Source organism: Anas platyrhynchos, chromosome 5, assembly GCF_047663525.1.
Source record: "Anas platyrhynchos isolate ZD024472 breed Pekin duck chromosome 5, IASCAAS_PekinDuck_T2T, whole genome shotgun sequence".
NCBI classification, from domain to species: domain Eukaryota; kingdom Metazoa; phylum Chordata; class Aves; order Anseriformes; family Anatidae; genus Anas; species Anas platyrhynchos.
In genome coordinates, this window is record NC_092591.1 from 62,182,197 (window position 1) to 62,196,351 (window position 14,155).

General features: G+C 38.5%; 1 protein-coding gene across 9 annotated transcripts in view; it reads left to right on the top strand.

Annotated features, from left to right (window-relative positions):
• Nucleotides 1-14,155, top strand: part of TUB (TUB bipartite transcription factor) — a 121,540-nt gene that overhangs the window by 84,959 nt on the left and 22,426 nt on the right. For 3 of the 9 annotated variants that reach the window (XM_027461687.3, XM_072039342.1, XM_072039341.1), the window contains exon 4: nt 8,716-8,853. The exons of 4 other annotated variants lie outside the window; for them this stretch is intronic. In XM_027461687.3, coding sequence (XP_027317488.1) covers nt 8,716-8,853 — 138 coding nt within the window. The remainder of the gene's footprint in view (nt 1-8,715; nt 8,854-14,155) is intronic. 2 more of the 9 variants (XM_038179828.2, XM_038179830.2) reach the window with 1 other exon arrangement.

The window sequence follows — 14,155 nt, forward strand, 5'->3', positions numbered from 1 at the left end:
AAATGCTACAAAAAGAACACTTATTTCTACCTATCCTCCTCCTCCTCCTCCACTCTTTTTTCCCTTGTATTGATTCTGCGTAGCACAAAAGCACTTGTTGATTTCAACAAATAATTGGATGCCTGTATGGTGATATCTCTATGGTACTTTACTCAAAGTAGGTCAGAGATAACATCTCAGCAATTCTGAGATGTTTGGTTTTCTGCGCTAGGAAATTCTCTTTCATACACTCCCGTAGCTTATTCTGATGCAGTTATCTGTGCTGCAGTGGTTCCCTGATGGGCAACTCTATACTGGAGTAAAAACTGATTTCATTCCAGAATAATTATCAGAGAGATGAGTAAAAACTCAAGGTCACTTTTGTTCTGGAATAGATCATTGGCCTGGGCAGCCATTTGTAAGTAGATGTAGTGGGACAACATACTTGGCTAGTTAAGCTGATCACAAGTTTTTCTGTATGGAAGAGCTCTTAGCTGATTCTGATTCTCTGCAGGGAGTTGCATGATGATTGCTGCTAGTCCTCTGGGTGCACATGCATTTTGCTTCGCCTAGCTTGAAGTACACATAAATCTAAGATGCAATAGGATGGAGGGATATTAGTTACAGGCAGCGACTGAGCTCAGCTGGGGCAGTGGGATAATACAGATGTGGCTTTTCTATACTTGTGTTGCTCAGGATTGAAGATGCTGGAACCAGTTTCATTCAGTAATAAACAGAGCAGTTACAGGGCTCTTTCACGTGTTGTTTTATTTACTTCAATAAATAAGGAAATGGCTCTGCTGAAAGCCTGTTGTCACAGAGTGAGGAAGAGCATTGCCAGCATCACCATACTTTTTCCTAGATACTTTCGGAACAGAGAGGTGACAAGGTGGTGGGATGAGATGGTCTATGTTCCCTGCTGAGTATTATTAGTGATTCCTCTGGGTGCCACATGCTTCTCAAGGAGACAGTTGCCCTTCCACTGAAGAAGTGGATCAGTTCTGCAGAATTCACTGTTCACAGAAATAATTTCTTCTCAGTTCTTGCTTTTCAGTTCCTGCTTATGTTTCACCTACAAGTAAGAATTTTCAGATCCTGCAGCATGCAAATGACTGGCATGTTGTAACATTTCCTCTTAAAACCTTTGGGTTATTGGTATATTGGCTAATAAACCAATAACAGTAACAGTATTTGTGTTATCTGCAGAAAGTGACATTGATTAGATTGAACAGGCCCACCAAAATTAAAATGGATCCTTGACACTCCAGTGCATGAGTGGTTGGTTTGAGCTGGAGTATTAGCCAGAGGTAATGCCAGCTTGCCAGGTAAGTACTGGGAAATGTGGCAGCATCTGTAGATCAATAGGACCAAGCATGCAGGAAATTGCTTTAATTATTTGGAAGGGGTTATAGGGATATACTTAACGGGAAAAGAACCTCTTATTATATAACCTGTGCACCTTGGAACACAGGCAATCTTACAGAAGAAATGCTTTCATGACAGCATTTCTAGGTAAGTCCATGACAAAACTGAGTATGTAAAGGTAGCAGAAAGTTTTCATGTAAAATTAGTATAGTGGCCTTTTTTATTTGCACTGAAATTAAGTTAATATAGTTTGGGGACCATACTTGTAGGTTAGACTCTAAATTATCTGTCTGCTATTTCAAGCAATAAATATCCTTCCATTACTTTCTGTGATATTTGGCTCCAATTTCTACTATTACAAACAAAGCCACTCTTTGGCACTCCTTGGTATTCTCGCACTCTCAAATAAAGCCACTCTTTGTTACTATTGCAATACCAAATACAACTTTGACACTATTTCATCATTACAAATAGCTAAATAAGAACTAATAACAATGTTTTGTATTGCAATTAACTTTATATTGTATATAAAAGAAGACTAAGTCATTTATTCAGTGGAGTAAATTTAATCCAGTGTAAGATAAATAGCAAATCGCTTTGTCTTCTTTCCTGTGTCCTAGTTTATTTTCAGTTCAGTGTCCTTCAGAAGGCATATTGCTACTTGCTTGTTTCAAGGTTTTATTAAATGTTGCTTGCTGTTTTGTAATGCCTTCCAGTCACATCTGCTAGTTTGTTTTCATATATTTTTGCACCCCTTATTTTGATGTTCTTTTAAAAATTTGAACAAACATTTTAGTGTGATAAGGCATTGCAAAACTCTGCTATAAGTACAGCTTTTTCAGTCTGGCTTGCAAATACATACCAAGCCATCCTAAAACCAAGTAACATGCAGAGATACGCTGCTTACTGAAACAGTTTAATTACACTATTTAATTACATGTAATGCAAATGATGAAAGACCATTTTAACAGGGAAGAGTAATTTTATTTCTATGAAAATGGTGAATTTCCACTGGGGAGAGATTTTTCTTTTTGCAGCTCTGAGGAAGGCAGAGATTTGAACAAGTGCCAGATATGCTTTCATTAATATTAACATATTTTGTTGCAGCTGTGGCTTTTTCTTTTTAACTTGGAATTAAAAATGTTTTCAATTAGAAACTCTCTGAATAATTTTCATGGCAACTTCCAATTTAGAGATTTCGATTAACCATGTGTTAAAAGGCAAAATTACTTCCTTACTTTTCTTTTTTTGACATTTGGCAGCACATCTAGATGGAATGGTTGTCTCGTTTCTTGAAGAACAGACTTTAGATAAAAGTCATGGCTCTGGAGTGTTACGTTTGGTGTGTCATTCTGCTCTTTTACCATGAATGGTGAGAGGGGGTTTTCCGATGGGTGCCAGGCTGCCAACTTACAAGATGGCATGGATTAACCATTCTTTTAAAAACACGCGTATTTGAGTGTTCATCAAATCTGTGTGTTGCATCCCTGCGTTTCACTGACCTTGAAATGAGGTGTTAGTTTATTTTTTGAAGACAGCCGGGAATGTTCTGTGCACAAGACTATTAATATTGAGAGATCGGGCAGCACTCCAAGTATCATGTGGGCAAAACACTTAACTCCCAATAAGCATATATTCTGAGATCTCCCTTTTGGCCGCAGTCTCTTTACCATTCATCCTTTAAAGCATCTTCTTAATTTATCAACAGTCATTACCGTGCTAGTACATTTCCAAAATAAAGTAAGCCCGTAGCAGCAGAGAACAGCAGGTAGCAAGTGGTTTAGAAGTCTTTTTGTGGTTCTTGGCACTGGAAAATTTAAGAAAGTTTAGAGGCAACTGAGAGAAGCTGCTTGAAAAACACCCTTCTCTTTGCTTTAAACTTCTACTTAAAATATATTTACTTGTTACGATTCAGCGTCAGGGAAGGAGCAGGAGCCTGCAGGTCCCAAAGGGACAGGGAGCCTGGTCACAAGGGTGACCCCAGCACAGGCAGTGCCCTGAGGCACCATCCCACCGGGTCCGAACACAGCTGGCAGAGCTGGCTGCTGCCAACAGCATCCTCTGCAATCCCAGATGCAGCAAGGGATGAACCGGGGTCCCCCCAGAGTGCCAGACAGGGTGGAAGGGGATGGGGCCAGGAGTCAAGGCTGCAGTGTACACGCGAGGGGTCTGTTGAGTGGATGAGCTACCTACAGCGTGCCACCAGGGGCATCCCAGGAACCACAGCTGGAGACCAACGCCATGGCCCTGGCTGAGCTGAGATCGATCCCTCGGTGGGCAGGGAGTGGGTGGAGGCCACAAGGGAGGCTGGTCAGGGCAATTAAAGCCTATTAGTGCCTCAGGGCCCTGGTACTCAAAATAATTATGTTATTTCTTGCTGTCCTTAATCTTCCTGGTAGAGGCTTTTCATGGATAATTTTATCTTCCCGTATTAGTTGTCTACTTCCCCAAAGAGTCTGATTCATTGCTATTAGCTCTCCATTTCACATGCTGCCTTTTCTTCTCTGCTCAGTGGTCAGACAGCAGATGCCTGGGAGTTAAGAGGAAGCTTTTGTTAAATTCATTCCTTTGTTCTTTCAAAGAAAGTCTCCTTATGGCAATGAGCTCTTGATAATGTCCTCAAGCACCAGCAAGTTCTCCTGTACACTTGTTCTTTTTCTCTCAGCCCGTTCACGTGCACCTTCACTTAGAGTATTTTCACCTTTGTAAAATCAGCCAGGTCAGTGCACCAGTGTTAGCTACAGAAACTGCAAGGAGTCACGGTGACTTCACGAGTGATAAAATATTCTGAGTCTGGAATCTGACAGTAAAGTGCTAGTTGCAGGGGCAATGCCTTGGATTGTAAGCATTTTGAATAAGAAAGCAAATATTTGTTAAGTAATCAAATAGTGCCTAACACACTAGCATCCTCGCCCTAATTCAGGCCCTTGTATTTATCTGATTTTATCATCAATGTTTTTTGTTTTTGTTTGTAGGCCTTCTATAAAAACTGATAAAATATTTCATTTTACTCTAAAATATGGTGGTATTGCCCATCTTCTGGATACTTCTTATAGGATCCAATGACTTCTAAATGAGCGTAAAAAATGCTAAGTTAGTATCATAATCTAAATATATTAAAAAAAAACAAGAATGACAGCTCAATTAAGCATTAATATTCACTAAAGCTAACGTTACAAAGAAAAGCAGCAAGACATTTCTATGGTGAGATGGAAGAGCGTCTCAGACAACAGTAGGAAAAGGACAACTAATTTGCACTGATTTGTTAAAATTTGCTCTTGACTGAACTGTGTTTTAGCGTTCTTTGCATGGCACTCATTCTGGATTTCACTTTCACCATGAGAGGACATTAATAAAAAGAGTGGATATTTGCTTTATTGAACTGAGCCAATGATGTGCACCACATAACTTCTCCATCTAGTTCAGCCTCTTTCTACCTCACGTGTTTTCCAGGCAGACTGTGCAGTGTTTTAATGTATCCAGTTCTCTGTGTGTGTGATTTTTCACTTTTTTCATTCTACATATAATGTGCCAATCAAAATGTGTTTTCTTTTAGTGCATGGCGTTTTTATGTGAGAGGGATTGGTAAGTTTTGATTGATAGTTTTTGTTTCTTCCTCTAAGATTGGAAGAGCGTACGAAGTGCTCATATCAAGAAAAATGGGCATGCAAATGAAAAGAAAAAAATCTGCATTTTCATTGCTTGGTACTTTGAAACTAATTTCCTGTGTGAACTTACGTTCATAAAGGCCAGATGGAGAAGCATGCTTTTCATTTTCATTCACTTGAATATGTGTGGATAACTATCTTTCAATAGTTGTTTTTTTTTGTTTTGTTTTGTTTTGTTTTGTTTTTCAATTCTGTGTTGTCTGCATTACAGATTATTCACTCGCTTAGAAATTGCATAATTTTCTTTAGATGTGGGTTGTAGCTCTGCCCCTGTAACATGCTTTGCTGTCCAGCACAGAACTGTTTAACGAGAGAGGCTTCTTTTCCACACTTTTAGCAGTTAGACCATTGTCAAGGACACAGCCCTTTTCCACTTTGGTGTGCAGTCATTTTTCACTCATCCGGTACTGTGTTAGTAGCCTACTTGTTAGTTGTTCACCTTTTCCTCTTAGCTCAGGTTCTGAAATAATTTTATGGAACCTAACCTAAATATAGTAACTTTTGGTCTTTTCTGTCTCCCCAAAAGTATTTTCAGTAATACCATATTGAGGTTAGTAATCAGCACTTGATTGAACAACACTAGAGTTAAAACCATGTCACTGTATTATTTGAAAGCTTGCCATTTATCTCATTTTTTTGCAATTTATGGGACCAAAAGAGAATGAAACATCAGGTCTGACAGTCCAGCATTATTTGCTGTTTGGAATTCTGTCTCGACACAGTGCATCCTGCTCTCATTTCTGTCTTGTCTAAATGCAAATCTAGTACAAACAAATCTAATAGAAATTGAAAAAATGTCTTTATTTTTTTGAGTGAAGATTTTAATAATTTCGAGTTGGAAATACGGGGCAATTGAGTGGATTTTCAAATGTAGTCTCCTAGTGTTTAAGATAAAGATCGATTGGGATTTTTAAAGTTCCCTTTTCTTATTGAAATGAATGCATTTTTGAGTGACATTTGTGGAAAGTCCTTCCCTGAAGCTGCATGTAAAATTCTTAATTTATTCATTCTGTGCTACTGCTATCATTATTTTTAACTTCTTAATATCCAATTAAGGACATAATCATATTGTCAGTGAATATTATCCAGGGAGACCAAAGAAAACATTAGTGACTGGACGAGCCTTAGCCAATTTCTGCTGTTTTTTGAGTAATTAATAGCTAAGAATAAAATGGTGTTTTTTTGTGCATGAGGCAGTATTTTGGGATTAGATTTTGATTTATTCCAGAGGTAGTGATTTAAATGTAACGTTACAGGTCAAAAAAGCATCCTTTAGAAACAGGAAATTCCGTGCTAATTCTTTCATGAACACAGTTGTAGTATCAGCACATTTATGGGTTAAATTTTAAATTTTATTTTGCAGCCTCCACCACTTCTGTATGAATGTTCTGTTTGCCATATAGAGCAGTGATGGTATATGCTCGGAATGGCTACTGGACTGAAATCTGGCCTTATAGATGAAAGTAATGCAAATATTTTCTTCTCTGGCACTTGGAGTACCTATTACTGTGCTTACAATCAGATATCTCTTGCTGGAAGTTACGGGACAAAATTAATTCACAAAGCTTTAGGCTTTTACTTGTTAGATCAAAAGACAGCTGACAAGATGGTGCAGATAAGTCTTTAATTTTTCAATGAACAATGTCAGAACATTTCATCCCTTGCTGATTAATCATTCCTTTGGGCCAAGTAGATTAAGTTTCATCTGAATGAATGAATATGGCTGTATTTAAAAGGATTTAGAGACCTGACTGGTCATTTAATGTCGGTCATTTGTAAAGTACTGAATTTCAGTTACATGGAGGATTATCATCTTTAAAACAATGAAAAGAACATATCCTCATTTTTAAAGAGAGACTAAGCTATAAATATAGGACAGCTTGCTGGGCTGACCAATCCTACCTATTTAAAGACTGTTCAGCGGGGATACTTTGCTTCCCTGCTTAGTCCAAGGCTGCCATGCCTGTGGAAACAGAAGACCACGCTGCTTTGGATGTGCTGTTTTCCCTGTCATGCTGTGCACTTGCTCCTTTGGTTCTGTCTTGTTCATTTTCTCAGTGCTCTGTGGTGCTCAGCAAAAGTCCTGCGGTCTTGGGATTTGTGTTCAGTAAAGATGGAACTGAGGAGTTGGGCAGCAACAAGTCATTTTTCTAGGCTGTTAATCACTCATGCCTCTACCGATTTCATGTATATACTCTATAAAACTTGAGCTCTTCCTCTGTGTAGTGAAACAGGGGTATGTGTTTAGTGAGTGCCTCGGATGCTCATTGTGCAATGCTGTTCATACGGGGCTGCTGAGCTGGGGAGGGCAGCTGTGGGTTTGTATGCTGCAGTTAACACAGACATGGCTAAATCCATGTCAACTTGTTCCTCTGAGGATCCCCTTGGTGTTGTGGTTGCCATTCATGTGCCTGAAGGATTTGGTGGATGGGAAAGTTGCCTCGTAGACCAGAAGCTTGGAGAGAGTTTCCTTCTTCAAGGGAGGTTTCCAGCTGTCCACACATCATGGGGCATCGTTAGGTCAGGGTTTTTCAGGGTTTATGACTTTTGTCAGGGATGTTTTTAAAGAAATTTTATTGGCAGCCATTTCTTTCCAGTTAGGATCCTTAGTGGACTTCATTTTTTTATTATTATTCTTTTAAAGAAAGCACTTTAATTTGGGGAAAAGAAAAGGATGATAGGATGCTGGCATCAAGTGCCAGGGTGATATTCCTCTGAGATACACCACAGTGACCACACGAAGCTGGGGGCAGTGAAATTAACAGCAGCCAGCAGCTGATGCTAAGATTTCTTAGTGCTCACCTCCCGGTTGTTTTGCTTGGGGTATGAAGTTTGATGATTTCTTTCTGTATTTCACAAGGGTGATTGCTTTTATATCATTATAAACGCAGTGTTACTTGACTTCAAGCCCTGGTCTGGCCAGAGCAAAGAGCTGCTCTGGGCATTGCTTGCACAGATTGAAATATTGACCTCAAAGTGTGTCATGCGTTTAGAAAGAGATAAAGCCTCATTTTACTTTGAAAACAACCAAGATTATGTGAATGAATGCTGACATTTGTAGTTTGTGCTATGAATAATATGCTGAGACTTCTCAAAATTAATTTGTACGGAACGAAGTAGGAGGAGTTTTTTAGCTTGGGCTATAGTTTCTTCCATAAAATGCATGGCTGGCCTACTCATGATACTCTGGTATATTTGGTTGTGTAAATATGTTTTGAAAATAAAACTGATGATTCCTTGTGTGTGGTTTTAGGATATAGTTTTAAGCATAGGCACTACGAAATCTAAATAAAGCTATTCAGCCTTCATGCTGCCACTGTTGATCAGTCTGGCAGAGCTTTAGTGTAAGGAAATGTGCTTCCTGCAATAGCTCAGCAACACATTAATATTCTGATGTTATTTTTGGACTGAAAGTTAGGAGCTGATATATTATTGGAAGGAGGAAAAAAGTTAGGAAATACCTCCCAGTTAACCTAACACTTTTATTTTTTTTTTTTTTTACTGTAACTTAGCAATTTCTGGTTTATTTGAATCCCTTCTCTGCATGAATTACCTGAAATGCTAAATTCTGCGACGTCTGCTTACTTCTTTTGCCTTCAAAGAGTTCTCAATTCACTCTCTTTCTTTCTCTCTCTCTCTCTCTTTCTCTCTCTCTCTTGTCTCTCTGTTTTTCTTTTTGGTGGGGTGCCCTGAATCTCTCAAGCAGTGCAGGAGGCCGAACAGGAAGATGTAAAAGTGGTAGTGGATGCCCAAGCTCCGAAATCAACTAAAAAAGCCAAGGCAGCAGCTGCAAGCTGTCAGACTGGCAGCACCAGAAAGGAGAAAAAAGGGAAACACAAAGGTTAGCTGCATGCTGCTCAATGTCAGATGTTCAATTGACTGCAAAATGCTTTTTTTTTTTTTTTTTTTTTTTTGTCATTTTTAAATTCTTTGAACACCGATATTTTTCTGAAAATTGTCTGAAAGTGATACATTGAAATTTTTGTGAGATTGGAAAATGTGTGTGGCTTGGACTTATCTCAGCAGGTGTGAAGGAGGGCTGAAATTTGTAAACCAAGTATTCTCCAAAGGAGCATATTTATTAAAATACTAGAGGAGTAAAAGTGTCCTGATGGAACAGATGCTGATGTTTTCCTGCAGTGGTAAAGAACTGAGAATCACCGTAAACCAAGATGTTTTTTTCAATCTGCACACGATGTAATTTGGAGGAATGGCCTTAAATTGCAGTCATTCTGTCCAGGCTCTTACTGGGGTTTATGCTGCACAGCGTAGGGGTTAAGTGAGCATTTTGAAAATAAATTCAACAAAACCAAGGTAACATCCTCAAAGGGTTTCTTCAAGTTGTTCCTTCAGGGTTACTCTATCCTACCTGGCAAATGTATGGAAGGTGTTGGTATGAAAAATTTTCTGCGGTGACTTTGGGTTGGATTAGGTAGACAAAAAAAAAAATTATTGAAGAAAGTAATGACTGTCATCGATCAGTCTGTTTAATGATAGTAATGACTAACAAAGGGAATTCTTGAGGTCATAGTATAGGGGCTATATATAGGAATTTTGCAGGACCAGAGCCTGTCTTATTAAAATTCATTAAACCGTATTGCAGCTTAATTCTTGAGATCTGAATCTACAGCTTCTCTATGGCTGTAGTCCCTCTGGGACTCGGTGAGACAGGCTTTAGTGTCGGGCCCCGAGGTAATTAATTAATTCATTTATTTGAAGGAGAAAAAAAAAAGAAGTGGTGTGTACTGATACCTAGGCTTAAAATAATAAGTGAAAATCAAGGGCATGAAGTTTAAGGTTTTTATCTCCTACATGAATTTTAAGGTTTTTATCTCCGATGGTGTGATTTATCACCTGTATGGACGCTGCCCTGTAGGCTTAGGGAGTGAAGCAGTGGAATTTTCTTGAGAGATTGTGGGTCGTGTAGCTGCCAGAGTCTTTAAAATCCCTTCCATCACCATTAGCTGCTTGAGAAGAGATTGATGTTTGTGCTTGTGGATTATCTGAGGGGTGGAGGGGCGAGATGACCACTTGTGTTAACATTTTAGCAATCTAGATGTTTCATGCTGAAACTCCAGTGTGTTCTGTAAAGGAACAGGCTGGATGCAGAGGGATGAATGCCCTTTATATGCGAAGACAGCATTTTAAAGGTTTCCGTTAGTATTTAGCTATAGTGAGTATTACTTCTCTGAGCAGAGCAGAGCTCTTTGTGCTCGAAGAAAAAAGAGTCTTTAGACCAGATTCTATGAATAGTAAGCGAAGTCAGACCAAAAATCATTGAATTATACATGAATAGCTCTTGAAGCTGTAGTGCAATGATTGTGCTCTGGTCTTAGATGTGTAATGCCTTTTTAAGTGGCTTGAAGAATGATGAAGCTGTGATCAGAACAACGTGCTAAAGATAAACGCGAGGGAAATATTAGGTTTAATGAGGTTACACTGACATAAGGCAAGAGAAGGATGTGGCTAATTGCTCGTGTAGCTGATTGTTCCTCCTGAGTTAGGGGTCAGTGCATTTTGTAATTCTGTGATGGGTAGCGTGGCACTTATCAACTCTTCCTAAATCTGTGATTAGTACTGGTATCTCACTCTTAATGACATATCCAATCTAATCTGCGCCTATTTTTAGAAAGGAACATCATTTTTGTGGGAAGAAGCCTGCAAACGCAGTAAATTGATTGTATTTTATAGTAGCTCAGCTCATTAAATTGGTATTTCTGGAAGGTTTAGTCTCCAAGTTTATTGTTGGGCATAATATTCAGTATTGGGAAAAATACAAAATGAAACAAATGGATGTGTAAAATGGTGAAAATAGTGGACTGAACTCTGGCTTCATTTGTGACTTTTGAGATGCTAGGAAGGGTGAATAAGGATATTAGTGAACCTGGTGTACAGTGTTATTAGATAGTCCAACAGAAAAGTAATGCAAACGAGTGAAAACAGTTACAACAGGCACCCTGCATAGCAGTACGAATACAAACCTGAGCATCTTTAGAGTATTCTTTCAGAATTAAGATTCCTGAAAGTACTGTAGGCACATAGCAGTGTGGGGTGGTTTGTTTTTTTGTTTGTTTGTTGTTCTTTTTTTCCCCAGTACATGTTTGTGAATTAAAGCTATCTGGTAGAGTGTATTTTTGGCTTTGTGCAGTGAATTGAGTAGAAACAAACCAGGAAGATAAAAAGACCCTTAAAAAAAAAATATGCAGAAAACTAGGCAAAGCCAGGACCTAATTCAAAGTGAATCTGATATGAAAATTCAGAAATTCATTCCCTGAAGTTTTTTTTTCTAGCTGAACCACTTGCACTTGCAGCATGTAAGTACGTTCTAGGAAACATATTACCTACTCCATTTATGAGAGTCAGAAAGCAAATGAGCTGCTCTGAAACACAGCACTTCTTCTGCTTGGATGGCTATTTCGTGTTTTGATTTGGCTTGTTTCTTCCATGTTTCTTTTCTCTCTTTCACGCCTGCTCGTCTGTTTTGATTTGTGCATCCTGTCTCATTTTCATATGTAACAAGCAACTACATTAATGCTGGCCGACTCAGAAAGCAGCACCATTGGTTGGATAAGCAACATTTTTTCTCACTATAAGACTTCCTTTTCTGATGGGAATAAAAGAGTTTGTGTAGAGTAGATTTATCTTGGCTTCCCCCTGCATTATAGAGAAGGGGTAGTAGGAGGAACAAATTTGTTTCCACCAAGAAAAGCCCAGTTGTTTCCAGATCTGACAGGCCGTTCAGGCAATGCTTTGGCAACGCGTGAACTTGACTGGGAAGACATCATTTGGCCTCCACAAGATAGAAATTTATGAAAGCACAGTTCTCTAGTTTTCAAGTTAAATGTAGATGCTTGGTGCTCAAGTACTTGCTTTTGAGTGACCTGATACTGTGTTAGCGAGAGTCCTTCCTTTAACTAAAATTTGGACTAAATCACCTCCAGATGTCCTTTCTTAACAAAATTTGTTTTTTTCTCCCCTTTCCTTAACAAGCAAATACCTTTGTGGTTTTGCATTTGCTTGAACCCATATTGATGGTTGCACAGCCTCTAAGAGAACAGGTATATACTGGGAAATGGCTTATAAAATATTAACAACTGCAATATACTTAAGGTTATGTGGGCCAAAAAGTATAACAAAAATGCCCCCCACTCCCCACAAACATTTTCTCTTTTGGGGAGAGTTAACACCCAACAGTGATTTTTCTCTCTCGCTTTCTTTTTTAAGCAATAGAGTTCTAAATTCCTAAAAGCTGTAATTTCCTGGTACTTCATTCTAGCTATTTTATTAGAGCTTCCTAAGCAAACATTCTGAGAAATAACCTTTTTCATTTATTGATTTTTACAATATTACTTTCCTCTCCTGTACCACTGTTCCAGAGGTAAACCTTATTATACTCAGTGTTCTAACGTCTGGATAGGTGTGGATTTCAAAAACGTAATCAACTCTTGTTTTCGTCTTTTTAACATAAAAAGATCTCTTGACACAATAGAAGCAGAAGGTTTTGCTTTCAGCTACATTCTTTAAAGGCTGGAAGTTCTCTTTGTTTTGGTGTCAGTTTAATAAAAGTAGTTTTTTTCTGAGGATAAAGTCCTTGTCTTTTGCAGCATTTGTGCTACCACCCCTAAGCTGCTGCTCTGCAATTTGCAATTGCAGCTTTGCTGCTGGCTGCAGCCTTGAGTGTTATCCGTGTCGGTATGACTTCTGTTGCAGACCAGTGTTTTGTCTAACCTGGTGTCATGCCTTTGAAGGCACATTTAAAATCAGAAATGAAGAAAAATTTCTCGAGTGTCAACTGCATTTGCTGTCGGCATGCTTGCAGAGGAAGGACGTGCCTGTTGCAGAACCCCTGCGTACAGCTGCTGAAGTCAGAAAATGTGGCTTGAGGTCTTGGTCTTCCAGAGACCTCCTGCCTGCTTCAGCCACCTTTGTGGGTCTGATACTCAAAAGGCTTAAATACAGTCTTAAACCTTAGTGTGTGAGCAATATAGCTGATCTCTGATGTTGAATTTGTCTTAAGTACTCTATAAAACGAAAACGGGTTTTTTTCTTTCCTGCAGATCTACTTTGTACAGTGGGGACAGAAATACTTGTTTTCTATGCCATGTACCTTTCCTTGTATGTATTCTCATTTGTTATTTAGTCACTGAACTCAATTAATTGTCTCTGATGATACGGTTCTTTTTAGTTTCTTTCCTAATTTGCAGATGTCCTGTGAAGAAGTACTTAATTTACACTAATGGTTATCTTCAAATAATTTAGAAATCTGTCTTTTTGTGTTGTCATAGGTACAGTAGAGATTCTTTGCAAATAATCAGTTAATCATTCTTTCCTGTACTTATAACCTCTTTTAAAAGAACCAAGAGTAAATAACATTTGCTGAATTTCGTAGCAAGATGTCTGCATGCATAAATACATGCAGGAATGTGATGTATATAAATACAATTTGATTCTTTTCTTGAAAGATCCAGTTACTGGGGATTCATGTAATATACAGTCAAATGCTTTTATGCCTATAGCTTGTTGCCAGGTTGTCAAATTTTGAATCCCTAACTTAGTCAAGACTAATACTGGGCATTGTCTGCTATTGTTTATCAGCAGTACCTTTCTTCATGTTTGTTCTGGTACTCATCTATAGGCAGTGGTTGCTTATCAGTTGCCTCTCTAAGCTTTCCCTGGTCATACATAAATACATAGCTTGTTAATATGTAGTCCTTTCTGCTTTTCTGTCCACTCTCTCTGCTTCCCTCTCCAAGTAAAAGTTTTAAAATGTCATTTTTTTTTATTACCTCTTGAGCAATGAAAGATTTTGCATATTATCAATTACTGTCTGTAAGATTTCAGGTGCTAACATAATGCAGGTGTTGATAATAGTAGTTTGTAGGATGGAAATGCCACTGAATGCCAGTATATTATTATTTATTTATTTATTTATGGTATCTCTGGGTTTCCTCTGAGACATGACTATGTTAGAGTTTACCGGAAGGCTCTTACCGAAGGGACTGATATTCTGGTGGTATTTTCAGTCTCCTTCTTTCTCCCCTGCTCTCCTTCACAGTTGCCTAGAGGAAAACATAAATAATTCCTTTTCTTCTTAACGGGTATTCAAAGACATCACCATTGGTTTTTCTTTACCTGACTTTTGG